General features: G+C 38.6%; 1 protein-coding gene across 1 annotated transcript in view; it reads left to right on the forward strand.

The window, feature by feature from the left end:
- Positions 1 to 17,094, forward strand: part of ENOX2 (ecto-NOX disulfide-thiol exchanger 2) — a 157,489-nt gene that overhangs the window by 132,934 nt on the left and 7,461 nt on the right. Inside the window, exons 8-10 of the mRNA XM_040999967.1 lie at positions 254 to 368; positions 11,575 to 11,750; positions 13,742 to 13,849. Of these exons, the coding sequence (XP_040855901.1) occupies positions 254 to 368; positions 11,575 to 11,750; positions 13,742 to 13,849 (399 nt within the window). The remainder of the gene's footprint in view (positions 1 to 253; positions 369 to 11,574; positions 11,751 to 13,741; positions 13,850 to 17,094) is intronic.

Consider the following 17,094-nt stretch of genomic DNA (forward strand, 5'->3'; position numbering starts at 1 on the left):
GACCAAAATCAAGGCTGGTAGAACTTGTGAGTCTGGACAGAAAGATTCACGTGAAACAAAGAGTGTAATGCAAATCTACTTTTTTCCAGTGCAACTGTCATGGTCTCAACATGTTCTTTGCCCTTTCCTTAAACATACTCTGAGGGGTGATTTGAAAATGCCATTTAAAAGCTGCTTTATTGTATCCTTAACTATGTTCATTTCCTTAACATTTTCAGTACTTCAATACAACTAACCTAACTTTTCACCTCAGGAAATTCGGAACATTCATAATGATGAGCTAATGGGAATCAGACGAGAAGAAGAAATGGAAATGTCTGATGATGAAATAGAAGAAACAACAGAAACAAAAGAAACTGAGGAATCAGGTAACGATGATTCTGCCTTGCTTTGTTTAATCAGCATGTACTCACAGGGGTGGTATTTTCAAGTCTTCCATGGGCATCAACCCACAAGACTGGGCATCAACTAGAAGTAATTGGCGAGGCCATACATGTACATGCTGGTCAGTACATATCAGCACTGTGACCATAGGCTTTTCTGTGGTCTCCATTTCTTTCCCCTCTTCCCTACAAGTGTCTAATTAAGAGTGTACTTTCAAAACATAAAATTAGCAGTGTTTAAGATACCATTGAGACAGCTCCACCCCATGTTGGAGTGGCTAGGTTTGAGTCCAATTCCACTTCCAATGGCAGCCTCCTGCTTAGGTACACCCTGGGAGGAAGGGATGACAAATCAAGTAACTGGGTCCCTGCCACCCCATAGGAGTCTTGAATTGAGTATCAAGCTCCTGACTTAAGCTTCACTCAGTCCTGGCTGTTTGGGGTATTTGAGAACAAAACCAGTAGATAGAGTATGTGTCTGGCTCCATCCTCCTCTATATGTCTCTCTGCCTTTCAAATTACAAATATATATATACACATATAGTGTACTTACTTTCCAAAAAGTTCTGGGTTTGTATGAAACATTGTTCTTTCCATGTTTGGTTTATACCTACTAATATTTGTTGTAATAGAAATAGAACAAAAACATAAATAGATAGATAGATGCTAACCTTTTAGGGAAGATAGATAGATCCCTATATCATTGATACCTAAAAATTAATAATACATTTTTAAGATTTGAATGTTAACACAAACAAATATGGAAAATATAGTAATGGGAGACCTGGATTGAATTTACAGCTCCCAGCTTCAGCAACAGCCAGAAGCGATCCAGGAAACAGGAAAATTCTGTCTATGAATTTGTCTATGAATCTATCTAGCTATCTATCTATCTACTTTTGACTCTCAAATAAGCAAGTAAAAATTATTAAAAACAAACAAAAAGAAGTTATATGATTTATGGTAAAAACCTATAAGGATAGACATAAACATTTGTGACAAATGTGTCTTTATAACATTAACTATTTGTATTAAAAGAATTAGAAGAAAATTTATACACTAATGCATAGGATCTGCAGCTTGTGACAGTCTATTTGCTGCCTTCCGTTGTGATTACTTGGGGGCATACTGGGAAACAAACAAGAGTTCACAAACAGTTGTTTTGGTAAAGACATTTGTTCTTGTATAGTCAGGATGCCACTGTGAGCCAGAGGCTACAATGTGGGTCACAAGGGCTGCCATTGGGAAATTTTTGAACAACAGGACAACAACATTGACTTCAGTTTCATAAGAAATTGTCTTAGATGTCATGGTGGAGAATGAAATAGCCAAAAGGCCAGTATTTGTAGGAAAATGTTCAGACAAACTTACAAGTTTGATTGTGAAAAGGCACAATGGAAAAAAACACTGAAACTAAAATTACAAAACACAAGTTCTCATCACTGCTTTTGCTTTTTCCTCCTTGACCTAGAAGGAACTTCTATTCCACTAAACCTCAGCTCCCTCACTTGTAAAAACAGGGATTTTGCAATGGTTAAACTATTTCACTAGTCATTTATCTGCTTAGCACTGTGCTAAAGATCGGAGATATAGTGCTTTATTGTCTCCTGTGAGTATGTGTATGTGTATGAGAGAGGCGGGGGAGAGAGAGAGAGAATAATAATGCAAATCTGAATGTCTGGTTCCAATACCTATATATATTGAAGTCAGGAGCTCTGCACCCACTGTGTTGTTAGTGAGAACGTTATCTTGTGAACAGAGCCAGTAAGGAAAGAAAATCGCCAAGTCAGACTATTTTAAAAGACATTTATTAGTTGTTATATCTGAATTTTGTTTATTTCCCCATATATTAGGTCCTAAAATGTACAAACTGCTGTCTGTTGGCTAAACCCTTCATAATCAGTAGTTAGCATCTGCAGAATAGTGAACTAATTACTGCAAATAGATACTAAAAACTCATAATTAAAACAGACAACAGAGCTATTCAGATTATTTAAGTGCTTAGCTAGTATGTTTTATAGCTGATTAATCTTTAACTTCAGTGATTGCTTCCACCTGAACCTCTACTGTATTGTATACAATGTGTATCCAGTGCTACCATGAAATAAATGCAGCCATAAGTTTGAGCATCCACTTGATAAATTGCTGCATTTGACGAGTTATTTGGGGAGGAGAAGGGTGTGTGGGAGATTCAGATTGAATGCACTTACTAGGGTTATATAATTGCATTTTGCTTCTGTATCTCTTTTGAGTTAAAAGCGGTATTGGCTACTGCACAGAATCTTATTCCTTTAGAGACTAGAAACTCCCTGACAGATCATCTTAGAGCTATTTTCTTTCCTGTTCCACATGCCAGGATGCTGCTTTGTCAAATAAAGCTATCTACAATAGACTTAATGGAGCTTACCAAATAGCTGTTCTCCCAGAAGGTTTCAATTCGTTTTAATTCAAGGACTTTTGTGCATTTTTCTTTCTCTCGATCGTATCTAATTCTGCTATCTTGCTTCTGTAGTACTCAGCTGTAGAAATCCTGCTCTCTGTGAGCCACTGAGAGAGTCCTCAGTTTTTATCTACATCAGCTACATGTTTTTGCCACCATCTGGTTTTACAACTAAGAAATAGAGCCAACTGGATCTGAGTGGTTTTTCTCCCCTCTCTCCATACATACATACATTCATGCATACAGTATGTTTATGGTAGAATTTTCTTTCACAGAAAAATTAAAACCAAAGTAGCAGTTCAAGCTACCTCTTCTGGACTGCCACAGAATCCCTCTTCTTCCTGAGACTATGTGTTTGTCAGTCCCTTTTTGTGATCCAGTCCTTAAACTATTCTTGCCATGGAAGAAAGGTCTCCTCTGCTCAGAGAGTTAAAGAAGGAGACTTACATCATAGTAAGTCATGACTGTGAAATTGTCATGCTATTTGTAGCCATAACAAAAAAGTGCACGTATTCAGAAAACATGAAAAATTGCTTCCTTTCAGCATCTGTTGTCTCCTTTCTTAAACTTGTCGTTCTCAAAGTTGGTAGAACAAAAAGATCTTTCGAGTTACCTTTCAAAATTCAAGTTTCTAGGCTGTCAAATCTCATATTGTAGGTCTGTAATAAAGTTTGAGAATATTCATTTTGTTGGTGTCCTAAATGACTTAGGTGCTGGTGGTTCAAGGAGCACTTTTGCAAAAAATATTGAGACTAAGCATTCTAGTTGTTCTAGCCAAAATTTTCTCTTTTCTTTTCACCCAGTATCCAACCAGTTTCTGTTATCCTCACGTTAAGTGTTTAATCAAAGGCTGGTGTTGTGGTACTGTGGGTTAAGTCACTGCCTGCAGTGCTAGCATCCCATATGGGCATTGGTTCAGGTCCTGGCTGCTGTACTATCAATACAGCTCTCTAATAATGCATCTGGACAACCAGCAGATGATGCACAAATACTTCTGCCCTTGCACCTATGTGTGAGACCCTAAAGGAGTTCCAGGCTCCTGGTTTCAGCCTGACCCAGCCCCAATTGGTACAGCCATTTGGTGAGTAAACCAGCAAAAGGAAGATCCCTTTGTGAACACATGCGTGTGTGTTGTGTGTGTGTGTTTGTGTCATGTGTGTATGTTTTTCCCTTCTCTGTAACTCTGCCTTTCAAATGAATAATCTTTTTATGGAATAGTTTAATCATTTAAGCACTGATGAAAATAAAGATGTAAATATATGTAACTGCACTTAAAATATAAGAAATATCACTTGGTGTAAATCTGGAAGTACTGATTTGAATGCAGCAAGGGCAAGAGATATTACTATGGGTCAGAGTAGTCACAGCCAGTGGAAATTGATCCAGGTATTTAAAGATGAACAGGTTTGGATGTGGATGAAAGGAAGAAAGAAAAAAGCATCTTGATGGGGAGGGAATTGGAAAGATCAAGACTCAAAGAGGGAAATAAGCATGATGTTTATTGGAGGATAAAAAATTGAATAAATAAATGTGTAAATGGTGGAGAAACACAAGTACCATGTGCTGCATCCAGCACAGTTTAGACCAGGATGAAGAAGGTAGACAAGGCAAAGTGAGAATGCATAAAGATACACATAGAAGTGTTTTTAAAGCAGGGAGCAAAGGGAATCTTCCCTAATGAAATGGGGGTATTTCTCCTCCAAGAAAGAACAGCTTAGTGCCCGTTATGGTGGCTTTTGTTCATCTGGGGAATCGTTTCAGGTCAACTTGATCCACCCAGGGGCCATTCCCCTTGTTGTTTGCTAACTAATCACCATCCCAGCCAGGAGTTCCTCAGGTGCATCCTCACATGCTCAGGAGGAGGAGGAGAGCAGAACATCTGGCCAAGTACATAAGCTCCTTGAACTCATTATCTTAGGAATGTGGGCTCTCTGGGGCTCTGGCCTTGCTGACCTCAGACCTTGGTAATGCAGTATCACTGCCCTGCAACTTTCTTTTTCTTTAGAGGACTAGCCTAAGGTCTTTCATGGCCAATTGGCTATAGATGTTTAAGAAAAGGAAAGATCTGGAAGACTGATTGCATTAGTTCACCATGTGTGCCATTGTAAAATACCACATTCTAGAAGACTTAGCCACAGAAGTTTGTTATCGCAAAACTGGAGGATAGATGTCCAAGATCAAGGAATCATCAAGGCTGATTTCTTCCAGGGGCTGTAAGGAAGGATCTTTTCCATGCCCCTTTCTCAGCTTGTGAACGGTTGCTAGCAATACTTGATGTTCCTTTGCTTGTGGATGAATCACCTCCGTCTCTGCCTTCATGTTCACATAGCATTCTCGGTGTGTGTGTGTGTGTGTGTGTGTGTGTGTGTGTCTGTCTGTCTGTCTCTGTGTCTAGTTTTTGCCTTTGTTTAAATAATGATCAGGACCCACCTTAATCTCACTCTAATTTGTTACCTCTGTAAAGACTCTCCAAACATGGTTACATTATGAGAGCTTCGACATCTCTTTTTGAGGGGAGAGGTGGATATAATTCAACTCATCACAGTAGATCTGACAGAATAGTCACATTGACTTGCAGAATATGATATCTTTTTTGGGGGGGAGAGGTGAATATAGTTCAACTCATCACAGTAGAACTGACAGAATAGTCACAATGACTTGTAGAATGTGAGATCAGCCTCAGATAATAGGTAATTAGCAGATAGGCAGAAAAAATTATACTCCAGTCGAAGTTGAAGAAATTAGAAGGAATAAAAGAGTAGTATAAAAGTATTGGCTGAATTCCTTAGGATATGGATAAATGAAAGTGGAAGAATATAAAGAGCTAAGTAGAAAACTTTGGGGAGATACCTTGTTAAGAGAGAAGGAAAGAGGGGGCTTTAAGAGGGGCTATCAAAAGAACAGTCAGAGAGGCTGCAAGAAAACTGGAAGACTAGAGTGTGGAAACCAGGAGATTATATGGAAGTAGGGAATAACCAGTATTATCAGATCTTATAAAGAAAATAGGAATTGAGAGAAATAACATTAAGCAGAGGCCAATTTAGTAAATTAATAGAGTTAGAAGATAGAGTACATGGCATTAACAAAGGAGAAAAGTAGACCAAAACAAACTACTGATCAAGAAGCTGGTTAGTAAACTAAACGTGGAAATAAGGGTATCGTGTAATTGAAGTCTAGAATTGATAATTTTAAAATTAAGGGGTTTTGTTGTTGTCAGTCAACAAAAGAAACAAATCACCTGGAAGATGAAGTTGAAGATGTTAGAAAACGGAAGGATACATATAGGTAACTATGCAAGTGGATTCTGGAAAAGAAAAGAAAGTGATCCGTATTCAGGGGGAGTTGGCTTTATAAAAGGAAGAACCTTCTTCCTCTCAGACAAGAACAGGGAACCTGGAAACATGCGGGTAGCCCGGGCTTCTCCATTGTCATCCATTGATTACAGACTGATTCAGAAATGAGACCATGAGGAAAGAGAAACAAATCTGGGCAACTGCTGTGGGCAGTATGAGCCAAGGGAATCGGTGAGAGGTGCTGTCAGCAAGGGCCCACGGGAGTCAGTGTTGGTATTGTTGCATTAGCTTTGCAACTTCCTAGAAAGGAGTAAAGAAAATTGAAGTCAGTGACCATGAGTTCAGGGTGCTTGTGCTAATGAGTCAGCAATGAAATGTTAGCCAAAAAGCAATCAGTGGCTTGGTGAGACTTCCACTCTGAAATCAAAGGTTCCAGCAAGGAAAGCAAAGGGAGTATTGAGGTAATGAGAGGCAGTGAGATAATTGACAGTTGAGAATTCTGTGTTTAACAGGGGGATGTGAAGATCTCAGGAGAGAAACAGTGAGGTACCAAGTGCTTCCATACTAATGGAACCTGATTGGAATAGAGACAACAAAGCAAGTAAAGCAAGGTCAGGGGAATGGAGACTTTGCCTGAACCAACTTGCTACCATCCCAGTGGTTCATCCTTATATGTTTTCCCTTTTTCTTTGCACTCGTTCTCTTTGATTTTTTTTCTTTTGGAAATCAGCCCCCTAGTGCATTTTTATCAGCCTTTAGAGGAATGTTTGACATTCTTCCTTCTAAAATTGTGTAACATTTTAAGCATCTCCCGCATGACTGCCTGCCTCAATTTGCTTCTATTGCTTTGTTTTTCTTGTACCACTGAGGAAACCTAGACATTAATGTTTTTAGTGGCACAAAATCTGTATTGATCTTTTGTTATACAAAACCATATCTGATGACACAGCACAGTAGCCTAGGGAGTAAAGTCCTCGTCTTGCACGCGCCGAGATCCCATATGGACACAGGTTCATGTCCTGGCGGCCCCAATTCCCATCCAGCTCCCTGCTTGGGGCCTGGGAAAGCAGTCGAGGACAGCCCAAAGCCTTGGGACCCTGCACCCGTGTGGGCTCCTGGCTTCAGATCAGTGTAGCGCCAGCCATTGCAGCCACTTGGGGAGTGAATCATCAGATTGAAGATCTTCCTCTCTGTCTCTCCTCCTCTTTGTATATTTGACTTTGCAATAACAATAAATAAGTTCTTTTAAAAAAATGTATCTTAGATTTTGCTCTTCGTGACTTCTGCAGAAGGTGTTCACAGCTGCCTTCACACTTTCATATTGCCATGATGAACTGGCTGTCTTCTCATCTGAGGGGTAATCCTCATAAAGAGAAACATTTTTCACACCTACAAAAGAGTCCAAAAGGAGAAGACGAGGACTAATGATGGCAGGATATGAATGTGCTACTGTATTATGCTACTTGGTATGAGGACACATGGATTCACCTGCTCAAACATATTATTAAAAGGTAATATTGAACTCTTCGACATTCTGGCAATGTACAAAGGACTCTAACATCAGAAATAGGCCTAATTAATATTAAGTCTGTTAAAGGAAAGACTTGGTGTCCTCATTAAAGTGACAAAAACCCTCATTTCAGAGAGCAGGAAATACCCTTTGTAGATAAGATGCTCTCGGTAGCATTATAGGTGATTACTTTTTTTTTTTTACTTAATGACAAGTCCAAACTGAAACAATTATTACCTCCTGTCACTCGACTGCCAGTCCCTAGATGCCCGGCAGCATGCCCTCTCCTCCTACACAGAGGCAGTCTCTCCTACTCATTTTCTCCGAGGGAAAATGTTTTCATATTTAGACTGGAGAATATGATTTTAAGCATTCTGCATCTCTGCCCTTTTCTTGCCCATGTGTCTCCATCTGACATATAGAAATTAAGTAGGTATAGTCTCAGGCCTGCAGTGCAGAAAAGAAAATGTCGCTATTTTGTGTTGAGCCATGTGGACTGCTCCAGGATAAACATGCGAACTAAAGCAGATGTAAGTAACTCTCCATCTATGGGGATTGATTACAGAGTAACCTATGTGCTAGGTCTCACTGACTTCTGACCCAAACCAAATGCTCTTCCACTGTCTGCAAATAGTTGCTGTCCCCTCTTTTGTACAGTTTGCTATATACAATCATCTTCACTTGTAGCATCATCTTTGCGTGTTGTGATTGCTAGGATTACTGCCTGTCCAGTGAAAAAATATCCCAACCACTTGAAGAAGTAGTAAAAGTAAATATTAATTAGAATGCTACAAAGCCGAGCTTGTATGCACTGGATTTCTTTTCAAAGACACAAAATATGTATGATCACAGTAAAAAAAAAAAAAAAAACTAAAAATTAGTTATAAGGAGTTGGTATGCCATACTGAAATGTCTGAGTCTCCCTTGCATCTGGAAACCCATGCAACCCATGTGAAGTTGCATGGTTTAACCAAGCAAATTTAACCAAGGTTTTTTTATCCCCATGCATTTTTAATAAACTTTGTTTAGAGCAATTTTAGATTCGTAGCAAACCTGAGCAGAAAGTAGGGGGTTGCTGTATGCTCCCTACAGAAATACATTCTCCCCGCACTGTCAGCCTCTCTCAGGAAAGTGGTACATTTGTTACAGACAAGAAACCAGTATTGACTCATCATTACAGTTTACATTAGGGTTCACTCTTGATGGTATACATTCTATGCGTTTTGAGAAATATATAAACATCTGTCATTATAGTATCATAGATCATAATTTCTCTGCCCTGAAACTCTTCTGTGCTCCACCTGTTCATCCCTCCCTCCTGGCTGAACAATGGCAACCACTTATCTTTTTACTATGTCCACAATTTTTCCTTTTCCAGTATTTCATACAGTTTAAAATGTATAGTATATAGTCTTCCCAGATTGGCTCCTTCACTTCGTACTATGCACATAAGTTTCCTTTATGTCTTTTCATGGCTTGAAACTCATTTCCTTTTAGCAATAAATACTATCCTGGTATCTGTATATACCACAACTTACTTGTCAATTTGCCTACCAGAGGACATCTTTGTTGCTTCCAAGTTTTTGCAATTACCAAAAAAAAAGTGTTGTGAAAATATTGTGTGCAAGCTTTTATGTGAATGTTTGTTTGTAGTTCTTTTGGATAAAAATGCCAGGCAGCATGATTGCTGGATTGCATGGAAAAAGTATGTTTAGTTTCATAGGGAAGTTATGCATATACTACAGTAATGTTTAACTTGGATCTTTTGACTGATTAAATATTTCATTCTACTTTCTTTCTTGTTTATGTAATTTCTGAAAGTCAGATATAATGTTTATATTTGCTCTTACATGTTTAAATTTTTATTTCTTGCTTTTTTGGGTTTTTTTTAATCTGATTTTCTATAGTTTGAGTGTGATATGCCTAACTACTAGGCGGGGTTTTTTTGCCCTTTACCCTGTTTGATATTGTCTAAGATTCCTGGATCTATGGCATGGTTTCTGACATTAGCTTGGGGATATTTTCAGTCATTTCTGCTTCAAATACTGTTTTTTGTTTCTTTCTTCTCCTTGTCTTGCCATCAGTGTGTTTCCACATTTTGTAATTGTCTTACAGTTCTTGGATGTATTGTTACTCTCTTAAATCATTTGTTTTCTGCTTTCGCTATAGTCTAGATGTTTGTGAACCAAAAAATTCATGTGTTGAAACCTAATTGCCAGTACAATACTATTAGGAAATAGGACTTTGGGGAGAGTACTTGCAAGGATTAGTTTCCATATAGAAGAGACCCCAGAGAACTGCTTTGCCTGTTGTGGTGTGAGCACACAGCTAGAAGGCACCACCTATAAACCAGAAAGTCGGTAATCACCAGACTCTAAAATTCAGATACCTTGATTTTAGACTTCCTAGCTACTAGACTATGAGAAATAAATGACTGTTTATATGCTGCCCAGTTCATGATATTGTATTATAACATCCTACATAAACTATATGAACTAAGATGGGTTTTATTCTTAAAGGCTTCTATTGTCACGTCCTCACATTCAGAGACTCTCAGCCATGTCAATCTGTTACTGGCCTATCAAAGGCATTCTTCCTTGCTGATACTGTGCTTGTCAGTAATCTCTAGCAATTCTTCTTGATTCTTAGAATTTCCATCTCTGTATATGACCTATCTGTTCTTGCATATTATCTACTTTTTCCATTAAAACTCTTTGCATATTAATCGTGTTGCTTTTAAATTTATAACCTGATGATTTCAATATCAATACCATATCTGAGTATGCTTCTGATGTTCACTCTATAGTTGTAGCCACAAATTGTGTATTCGGTGTGTCTTATAATGTTTGTTAGAATTCAGAGATGGTGTATTGGGCAAAAGTGGCAAATAGACATTTATTGTGCTGGAAAAAATGTTGGGAAAGGGAAGAGTTCTCTAGTCCTGTAATTAAGTCTCAACCTTTTGGGGAGCCCATGCCCGCGGACTATGACCTTCGCCAGTGCTTCTCAGTCCTTCCACCATGGACTAGAAGGGCTTGGACTTAGGTGCTTCTCTTCTAGTCCATGGTCAGTTAGGCTCTTATACCACCCAAGAAGGTTAATCCCTTGTGAGATACACTTTCCTAAGGACAGAGCTTGTTAAGAAGAGCAAAATTCCCTGGCATCTCAAATTTCAAAAGCCTTCTTTCCCCTCCTCATACCAGAAACCCAAGAGAGGTTCCTTTGAAACCCAAGGTGGGACCTGTAGTTCTCCTGTAAATATTACTAACAAAAGCATGGGAGCCCTCCCCACGGGAATGAGTCCCCCTGGAGTTTCTAACTCCTGGACTAATCCACACTAAGCCACCTACAACTTGGCAATTAGAGTTGAGTTTTTCTTCCTGGCCCTGGTTGGGTTAATGGGTTCCTGGTCCAGTAAGGTGATTTTATATTCATCTGTATCTCCAATTTAAAAACCAACAGTTTGCCCCGTGACCTCACTTCTCTGATACATAGGAGAGTTGGTGATTGCAACTTTTTACTTACTGTTAAGACAGAGTAAAGACTTTCAAGTTGTTTAAATGTTGGATCTAAAATCAAAAGTCTTTTTTCTTAGTTTTTACATTTACCTTTTCTCTGTAGCACTAGCCAACAATACATTTTTAATGCATCTGTCAGGAAAGTGATTGTGTAGGCAGTTGTGAGTTTAAGATAATTATTCCTATAATTTACTATTTCAGGGCTCTTATACTTTTCCACATTTCAAACAAGTAACTGATGCTACCTAGAAATATGTTAGGAACCGTGAGGAGGACTTTCCTGCATTGGAATCTTGGTTCAACTACAAAAACAGACCTAAAATTACACATTAAAAGGCTTTTTATACAGATTAATTTAAAACACCAGATGAGCCACAGAGAAATCTGAACACACATAAGTTAATATTTTATGTTGATTATTTAGCCTTAGTATCACAGACAGAAGCCCTCAAAGAAGAAAATGACAGCCTCCGCTGGCAGCTCGATGCCTATCGGAATGAGGTAGAACTGCTCAAGCAAGAACAAGGAAAAATCCACAGAGACGATGACCCAAACAAGGAACAGCAGCTGAAGTTCCTGCAGCAAGCGCTCCAAGGCATGCAACAGGTAAAGGCATTTTGCATTTCTGAACTTCCTGGAAGTATGACATCAGGCCTTCCTCCATGAAAGAGCCGCCTGCAAGCAAGAAGAATGTCAGACATACCTTTCTTCTTCTTGATGTCATACTCTCTGGCTTGCCTGAGGAAGAGATGATGTGTTGTGCTTAATGAAATATCCATGTTGATGCAGAGTTGGCAGTGGATCACCAATTTCTGATGAAAACATTGAACATTAAAACTACACTCAACGTGAACTAATATATTCTTTCTGCTTTAGGGGGTATTTCAGGCTCTAGACAAGACTTCAGGATCTGTGTGAAGAACTTCATTTATTTAGTTTTGAAAAGCTGCTGATGAATAAGTATCTAGTTAATAGAATACCAAATAATATAGCCCTTTATAGAGAACAATAAAAATTCTGTCTTTAATTTGAGTAAAAGTGAGAATGTTATGGGTTTTTAAGTATCAGTGCTTTGGGCACACAATAACATTTTATTTTTTTTTTTTCAGTCATCTATGTGAAAGAGTTTACCTGCACAGAATTCTAAATATAGAAGTAAAGTAAATAAGTGTGTCAACTGTCGTGCCAGTCAGATATGTCGCAGGATAATCAATGCTCAGTGTCTAGATGTTTTATGTAACTGTCACCACAGTGATTCTACAATGTAAAAGATTGGCACCTGCTTCCACTCCAGGAAGAATTGCACTCCTTACACCTATAGTTGTGCAAAAATGTGTTAACCATGCCTTGGAATTACAAATTATGAATGGGGAGTCTTTTGGCACAAAGAGCCCCTGTTATTACTTCAGCCATCATCATTTTCATGTGTGACAGTAATATCATATTAATATTTCAAATTAATGTTTACTTTCCTTTTTCTGTCACCATGGAGTTTAATTAGATCATGTAAATTATCTCAGAGATCTTTCTACCCAAAAACTGCATTTCCTTAGCTATGCTTCAAAGAATTTTGACTGTGGGGGTTGTACGGTGTTTTGAGGTTTTTCTTTTTCCCTTCTTTCTTTTTTTCTTTGTTTCTTTTTTAAGCTATCCTGATGGCCTTTTGCAAGGCCCTGAAAAGCTAGACTTTGGAGACATTTTGTTATTTTTTTTTTACTCCTTGCTTTGATTTTTGAACTATTCTGCATATGCAGTTTGAAAATGAGAAAATTTCTGTTTCATTTTATCACCTCCAAGACCTCAGTGAGAAACAGGCTTCTGTCCCCTAAGAAAATTAAATCCACTCATTCAGATTACTTTTTGTTGGAAAAGAGCCTTATAAACACTGGTAAGATTTCTCCTATCATATGCCAAAAGATGAATCGTATAATATGCTGGTGAAGAGCTTAGAATCTGGAGTTCACCCAGCTTGATTTTAAAGCCCAACTCTGCCACTTCACTTTCTGGGTGGCCTTCAGCAATCTACGTAACTTCCCTAATCCTCAGAGATTGCAGCATCACAGTGTTAATGTGGGACTTACATGAAAACATGAATATAAATGCTTAATACAATGCTTAACACATAGTAGGCACTCAGTATTTGTTGTAATTATTGATAATGACAAGCCCAATTCCCTACCTACTGATACAAAATCTAATATATGAAATATGGATTCTTTCATGCTTTCCTTATAAATAGCTATTTTTAAGAATGTCCCACAATATCAAGTTCACTTCTGTGTAGCAATGAAAAATATTATCCACACTATATTAACTGTGCCCTGTCCTTACCTCTGGCCAGAATAAAGAAGTGACCAGAGCAATTAGTTTCTTGGGATCTTCCTAGAATATGCACAAACTCAAAGGAAATTTGTAGGAGACACATAAAATAATTTAAGCAAAATGCTTTTAGTTTCCAATCGCTGCAAGGAAAAATGATTGTGTGTGCCAGGGGGAAGTGGAGCCCAGTCGCCTGATACCTAAGCCCAACCAGGCAGTTTAAGGCAAGTGTAGCTCCTTTGTTACTGACTCGATTGTCTTTGATTTTTTTTTAATAGCATCTACTCAAAGTCCAAGAAGAATTCAAAAGGAAAGAAACTGAACTTGAAAAACTCAAAGACGACAAAGTACAGCTGGAAAAAATGTTGGAAAATCTTAAAGAAAAGGTATGTAAGTGCTGAGTAAACCTTTTTTCCTTGTGGTCCTTTCCCCCCTTTTCAACGTCAATGAGAATGCCTTGAAAGCTATCAGGCCGTAAGCATCAGTGTGGCATGTTGGGCTGATTGGGGATTAAAGGCCCTCTTCAAGGGCAATTCTTGTATCAAGGGCTTTGATTTCAGATATGAGTCCTTGGCATTTATGGGGGTTCTGGAGAATGTATTTTTTAGTGGAAAGATAAATCCATTCCTAAGATTCTTCAGCCTCCGTAGCTTAAGGAAGACAAGAGTGTATATGTCAATCCCTGCTTCATTTGAAGCAAATAGCAACAGTGAAAGCTCACATGACACATTGCATCATCCTGTCTCTGTAGACTGCACATTTAGTGTGGTAATGAGCAGTTGCTGGTGAGAGTGATAGCTAACATCAAAAAGAGGGAAGCCTTGGGAAGAAACAAAGGGACACCATAATCGACAGCTAGAAAACAGCAACAGGGACGGTGAAGTGGGACATAAGCAAGAGCCTAGAGTAATAAGAGCCACCATTGAGGAGCTTTGAGGAGTCTACTAATATCCAGACACATTAATGTGTCCTAGCCATGAACCAGATGACTGGTCTGCTTAAGGTGTATGACATCTGTGGCCAGGCATCTCCTTATCATACCTCTCCAGCATCCCTTATACCTCGGCTGAAGTTATCCTCTGAAAAGGAAGGCCTATTGACCAGAGCGGCCAGCTGATAGTCTTCTTAGAAGCACAAGATTGGGAACTTGAATCAAGAGTCAGAAATCAGCAGTGCTACAGACTCTGAAGAGCTCAGGCTCTGTATATTCTCCGCTCAGTTCACCAAGATAGCATGCATGCAGGCCCTGGATGTGTCTGTCAGCACAATGGCTTGCTTCCCCCAGAGTGCCATTAGCAAGCAGCAACCTTGGTGTACTTCAAATGAATGATAGAAAGTGTTTTCTGGAGGCCATTTGCAATATGCTTTTAATTCTTCCACTTCATAAAATCAACTCACTTTCCAGCTTTGTGGGTACTGTTAAAGAAATGAGTAGAGTCCCAGAGAATTTCATTTATCAAGGATTTAATTGAAAAGTGCCAAATCTCTTCTATTTGCTAGAACGTCTCTTATACTATCAGAGCTTCTAAAATACCCCGGAGCTGCCACATAACTGTTTTGCTTCCTGCATAAAATGGAATGGGTAACCAGAACGGTGTAGAGAGGTGCAGGATTATGCTAATGACATTATGCTTGGAAACACTCATTTTTTATTTTTAATTGATACATTAGAATTATACATATTCAAGGGATAGCATTTGATGTTTCCATACGTGTGTACATGATAAAGGGCTCAAATCAGGATGAGGCTCTATAGTTCCCCAAGCATTTTAAAACTGATACCATAAATTGATTTAAGGATATTTTTAGCATAAGTAGCTCTCCTCTTTATAAAGTGTTTCATTTATAGAAGTCAGGAGTGCAGTGGACTAGTAGAAACTTTCCATACCATGAAATGGCAGCTAAAAAGGAGAAAAAAAGAAATCTAACTGATAATCAAAACACAGCCAGGATATGGGTTTTTTTTTCCTGTTATTTTAAGCAAAGCGTGTTTTAGAGAAATCCATGACAGTTCATTATAAACTGATCTTCTCTGGGAAGCTGATTTGTGACCACATATTTCAACCTGACACAATTAGGTTAGGAAACAAAGTGCCATCACATTAGACTATAAAAATAATTTCAGGTCGAAAGGAAAGCAATAAGTTTTGGTGAAGAGGGTTTTTTTTTGCTTTGCTTTTGTTTGGTTTTATTGACAATAAGTCACGGAGTGAATTATTGTCAGTGTTTTGCAGTGTAACAATGTGGCTTATGTCTGTCTAACTGATGAAAGGACTGACTCTCTGAATCTGCTATTAAAGTTCAAGGTGATAAGCATCCCTTCAATAATGCCTTCTAATTTTTTAAATGCCAGTTATAATATTAAAGATGGCTAAAATATGTTATGATATCTTTACATCTTAAATCAACCCCCAATCTGTTAAACTCTCTACTTAAGGAATGGCTTACAGGATTACTTGACATTTTAAGGGGGTTGGAAGCAGATGTGAACCCTGTGGCTTAGAAGGGAGCCAGTATTTTAAATCAAACCTAGCATAATGGTTACTGCCTGGATTGGAGTACAGAGGCCAAAGATTGAGTAGCTCAGTAAGAAAGGGTTCCCCTCCGACGATAGCCAGGAAGTCTGTAAATCCACCAAACAGCATGTTTCGCAGCATAGACCATTCATTTCATTCACAGACAGCATCCTGAAAGCTTTGAAGACATCTTTAAAGAAAATGGAAAGATCCCTGCCCCCGCTGAGGGCTTAGATGAGGGGAGAAGTGACAAAGCATCTGAGTCATCCATGATCTGTCCTCCCACCTCTGGCATCTTCTTTCACAACAGTAACATTGAATCAGTGAGGCTAAAGCTATGGCTCTTTTATTCTTTCTTCTGGAAGTGCTTCCTTCACGAGCATAGCACAGAGAAGATGTTGTCAGCATCCAAAGCCAGAAGGAGCCACGAAAGGTCTAGAGGTGTATTTCAGCTTGGTTACTGATCATGAATCCCACCTACGTATCTCTTGGGACATTTACCTCCTATGCTCAGAAAAACTTCCAACCACAAAAAAGGCCACTGACTGATGATGTTTTGAGGCACATTTCATTTTGAGTCCTGTCTTGCTATGAAGTCAGGAATATTCTGGCTGATAACATCCTTATTAGAGAGAAGACAGAGAGAGCTTTTCTTTAATAGAGACTATAATTTGTACTTTAAAAGCCAACAGTTGAGGGCCTGTGAGTGGCTCTCCATTCACAAGTGGGGCTTACCATCAGCAGAATGGGGACCCAAAATTTATGAAAGATGGTTCTTTTAACAATGAATATGCTAGAATGGCTTCACCATTTCCTAGAAATGTAATCCTGACCAATTTACCTAATATTTCTGAGACTAATTTTTCTCATCTATAGAATGGAGATAATACATATATAACAATGGCTGGCATCCCCATAGTGAACAGTAAATGTTGGCTCAGCCACCCCCAGATTAGTTGGATGGAATTAAGAAGATGAATGCAGGAAAGAAAAGTCTGGTGGAGACAGATGACTAAATCTTTGTATTGAAACCATGTAAAGAAGTTTTGGATTATTTGGTAGTACTTTTGTAAGTTACACCATTTTCCTTCTCACCCAGTAATCAAAATTGGCAG

The sequence above is a fragment of the Ochotona curzoniae genome, unplaced genomic scaffold (assembly GCF_017591425.1).
Source record: "Ochotona curzoniae isolate NIBS_2020 unplaced genomic scaffold, NIBS_Ocur_1.0 scaffold_1852, whole genome shotgun sequence".
Lineage (NCBI taxonomy): Eukaryota > Metazoa > Chordata > Mammalia > Lagomorpha > Ochotonidae > Ochotona > Ochotona curzoniae.